General features: G+C 43.4%; 1 protein-coding gene across 1 annotated transcript in view; it reads left to right on the plus strand.

Moving 5' to 3' along the window:
* The window catches only part of VPRBP (Vpr (HIV-1) binding protein), a 44,274-nt gene extending 40,609 nt beyond the window's left edge, over positions 1–3,665 (plus strand). The window contains exon 23 of the mRNA XM_009996926.1: positions 3,199–3,665. Within this exon, the coding sequence (XP_009995228.1) occupies positions 3,199–3,257 (59 nt within the window). The 3' untranslated portion in view covers positions 3,258–3,665. The remainder of the gene's footprint in view (positions 1–3,198) is intronic.
* Positions 3,666–3,997: the final 332 nt, after the last annotated feature.

Consider the following 3,997-nt stretch of genomic DNA (forward strand, 5'->3'; position numbering starts at 1 on the left):
GTTTTTTTTTTTTTTTTTTTTACTGTTCTGAAGCTAAAATAACTTAACTTTTGGGATAAAATTTAAATTGTTGTCATTTCCTAATGTTCCACAGGTACAATTTATCAAATAATGATATATTGACAAAGTGTGTATGTGTGTGTATAAGACAGCAAGTTCTGATCTTTCTTATATAACAGTTCAGTTTGGAAAAGGCCTTCACAAGAAAGAGGAGTTGGACAGCATCAGGCCTGGGATTTGTGACACCAGCTTCTGTTACTTTTTTGCAGCACAATTTTTGAGGATGTGTGGCCAAGCCACTTAGTTCTTAATTTCCAAGCTGTAAAATAGGGATAATATAGTTACCTTTAGTTAGCACGTTGTTAAGTATAAGTATGTTGTGGAAGGTGTTTGAAATACTGCAGTGATAGGAGTTTAATGTGAGAGCCGAGGTGGGAATTAATCTTCTCTGCCGATGTGCTGGACGATTAAGTCCTCAGTTTGCGACTAGTGAGACTGGCAGACTTGTTCATGTCTCTTTTCTGTTAGATTGTAGCTCAGTTGGTTTTAAGGATGTGGCCACATCAGTTTGCCAGAGTTATTCAGTGAGGTCTTTCTGCTGTTCCCTTGAAGGCAGTAGGTAAACAATGCAGGGCCATACGGAACATTCACGTAGCTCAAATTCATTAATAGCATATTGCAGTTCAATGTTTAGGGATTGCAGAGAACTTCTGCCTGTCCCAGTAGCTGGCAAGACCTTCTTGATGTGACTCCACTTCTGTTTCCACAGGGAGTGCAGGGCCAGAATCTGTTAAAGAGCACCCAGAGTGCTGTAAATTGAATTGTCCAAGGGGCAGAGTGGAGGGGAAGTTGAGGCCATTTCAATAACTATTCCTGGAACAAAACTAGGTGCTACTTGACACTTAGTTATTTCAAGGGTGCTATGCAAAGCAGTATGTATTATGAAATGACCACACCTGTACACTGTTTAGGGATTGAACCACTTGATCAGAACTTTGCTCTGGGATTGCTGTGGAGCAGCAGCCAGCCCATCCTGTGCCTCTTAGGCTGTGTATCAGCATCGCTGGGGAGATGAAAGCAGGGAGTGCGACTCTGCCAGGCTGATGTGTGCATGGTCCTTGCACAGGGTTTGATGAGTGGGGTTCTGTGGCTTCCTCTCTGTTAATTCAACTTAATCTGGTTTGCTTTTGTTTCTTACCCAGCAAGAGTAATTAAAATTCCCCTCTCCTTTGCTTATGCTCTGATCCAGAATTACAAGCTGTAAGGGCACTGATGTTGTTGCCAAATACAGATCTGAGGCACGGTGATGTATATAGAGTGCTTTCTGCTACAGATCCTTGCTGTATTTTGGATGAGCCTCTCTAACATACAGTGGATGTGCTTCAAAACAAAGAGCAGTTTAAATTGAGTGGCTTTGGCTCCTTGTGCTTTAGAAGAGATTCTTTTTCAGGACTAGTCCATGGAGAACCTTTTAAGTATGAATTGGTCTTCCTCCCTCTCTGTCACCAGCTTGGGGAGAGTGGATCTGTTTGTCTTATCAAAAGCAGTGTATGTGTTGTGCAGATCTTTCAAGAGCCTGTTCCTGGGCCAGTGGGGTGAACTTTTTGAAATGCATGTGTGACATAGGATAGTAGAAATATATGGAATTCTCAACCAGCAGCATGGCTGACTCCTCTTCTATAATCAAAAGTGGCAACTTGAGGCAGGTCTGTAAGCTTCTGCCAAGCAGTTATCTGCAGTCAGATTAACTTATAGACATGGAGCTCAAAATTGAAAGGTTGTGTGGTAGACAAGAGAATAAAGTTAGGAGATCCCTTTTCAATGCTTTCCTCTCGTGTTTAAAAAAAACCCCAACAAACACACAACTTCTCCAGCTTCTCTTCTCCAGAGTTTCTGAATTGTCATCTCGCTTGTGCTTCTTTCTCCCCTCCTGCGTAAGCGCAGCTGCTGCAGCACTGGCTGGTGTTTTCCAAGTCCTCTTATGTGGCCGTGGCTGTTCTGGGAGCACTGAAGACCCGTCAGCTTAGGTTCAGTATGATGAGTGGTGAGACTGGAGCATCCCTGGCTGATCATAGTGGAAGGCTGATCTTCAGAGAGGGTTGGGGGAAAGGGTTTGTGCCCTCTGCTGCTTGCCCATGTTTTTTTTCTTCCTAAGGAAATCTGAATTTTCCGGAAGGCCTTGCTTACCTTGGCAGGCATTTTAGAGATCCTGTATAACTGAGATGGCTAAGAGGAAGTTTTGGTGTCTTTTTTTTTTTCTCTTTTACTATTTTTAACACCTAGTTAACTGCAGCATCCAATGAATTCACATATGAAAAAGAACCAACATCACCTTGAAGGTAAGGCAGGACACCTCTTGCTGCCAGAACTGCTACCACTTCCCTCTTCCACAACTTAGGGCGGAGAGGTCTTATGTTTTAAGATAGAAAGCAAGTGTGTATGTGTGACTGCTTCTGGCAAATCCTTTCGTGTCTTCATTTTGTGCCACAGTGAAGAAAACCAGGAAAAGCACAATTTTCAGGTCTCCTTTAATGAGTACTATGTAGTTTAATTACAGAAACCTTCAGGTTGCTAGAGTAATGTTCTAGTTGTGAGTGCAGGGATTGCTTCCCCCTCTGTGGGAGGTCTCCCACTGTGCTGTCAGAGGGGAGTGACAGGCCAGTAAGAACCAAATACTGAGGTAGTCTGGGTCTGATGAAAGCCCCATGCACATTATACTGAGGCCATATTTCACCACATCAGGTTGGTGGAACTGTCAAGCTTGCTTTCAAATAAAAGCTGTGATGAGTGTCTCTGCCAGATCTGTCCAGCCCCCAACACGAGGAGCTATTGCACTTAGATGTGCACAGTACGTTGTCCACGCAGCTCATGTGCAGTAACTTACTGCTGGTGTCCTTCTCCCCATCTTGTCATGGTAAAAAAACCTGCCAGCTGATACAAACTGCACTTGGCAAAGCTGCTGTCCTCTTGACCCTCTGTTTTAACCAGGAAAAGCCAGCTGTGGTGCTGATCTGCTAACTGCTTTTGATTGATTTGAAAGGCGCTAATGGTGCTAGCTGCCTCTGCATTGCTGGGGAGCTGCTGGTCCCAAGTAGGTGGTGGCCATCCCTTGTAACTAGGAATGTGTGACCTTGCTTAGCAGCCCTGACAGCTGTGTTCTCCCACAAACTAAACATAACCTACATGTCTCCTTTGCAGCCGACAGCTCGGATAACTCTGACTTGGAGGACGACATAATCCTGTCCCTGAATGAGTGAGGAGTGACTGCCAGGTGGGGTGTTGGCAGGAGGAGATCCTCCCTTCCTTGCAGAAGACCGGACACCAAATTGGAAACCGATTTGGAGCACCCCAACCCTTTTTCTCCTGGGAAAACCTGAGGAACTCCAGCCCATCCGCTGTGTTGCTTTGAGTCAGTTTGAGGCTTGGGGCTAAGTCTGAGGCTCTACAATAAAGAGACCTGGGGTTAGGCCTCTTTTCTCTCTGCCTTTTTTTTTTTTATTTTTTATTTTAGGCTGAGGTGACTCTCCTCTTCAAGGAAACTTCTGAAAATATTTCACAATATATTTTCTTTGTATAAAGTTCTTTCCTAAAGAACAGAAATAGTTTTATATAAAAAACAGACAAAAAAAAAGAACAAAAAAAAAAGGCAAGTGTTCTAGTAAAGAGGGGATGAACTTTGTATTCCTGTAGTACCTTCATACAATGGGGTAGGTTTGGGGGAGAAAAATTGTTTAAAAGAAGAGGCATTTTTATGCAACTACTAAGTCAAAGAAGAGGATCGTGGTTTCTAATATTGTTGAGGAGTGAGAATATTTTTATTTTAAATATTATTTTATTTTTTAAAAGAAAGCAACAGGTGTTAACACCTGCTAGTGCGCCAGTGTGTTTCAGATGCTTTTGTCCTCCAGGGGAGAGCCCCAGGGGTATTTGGGAACTGTACAGGCTGTTTAATGTGGAGATTCTCCACCTATAGTGGGAAGCTGAAATCCTGGCTGGG

The sequence above is a fragment of the Chaetura pelagica genome, unplaced genomic scaffold (genome assembly GCF_000747805.2).
Source record: "Chaetura pelagica isolate M959 unplaced genomic scaffold, ChaPel_1.0 scaffold24, whole genome shotgun sequence".
In the NCBI taxonomy this organism is placed as follows: domain Eukaryota; kingdom Metazoa; phylum Chordata; class Aves; order Apodiformes; family Apodidae; genus Chaetura; species Chaetura pelagica.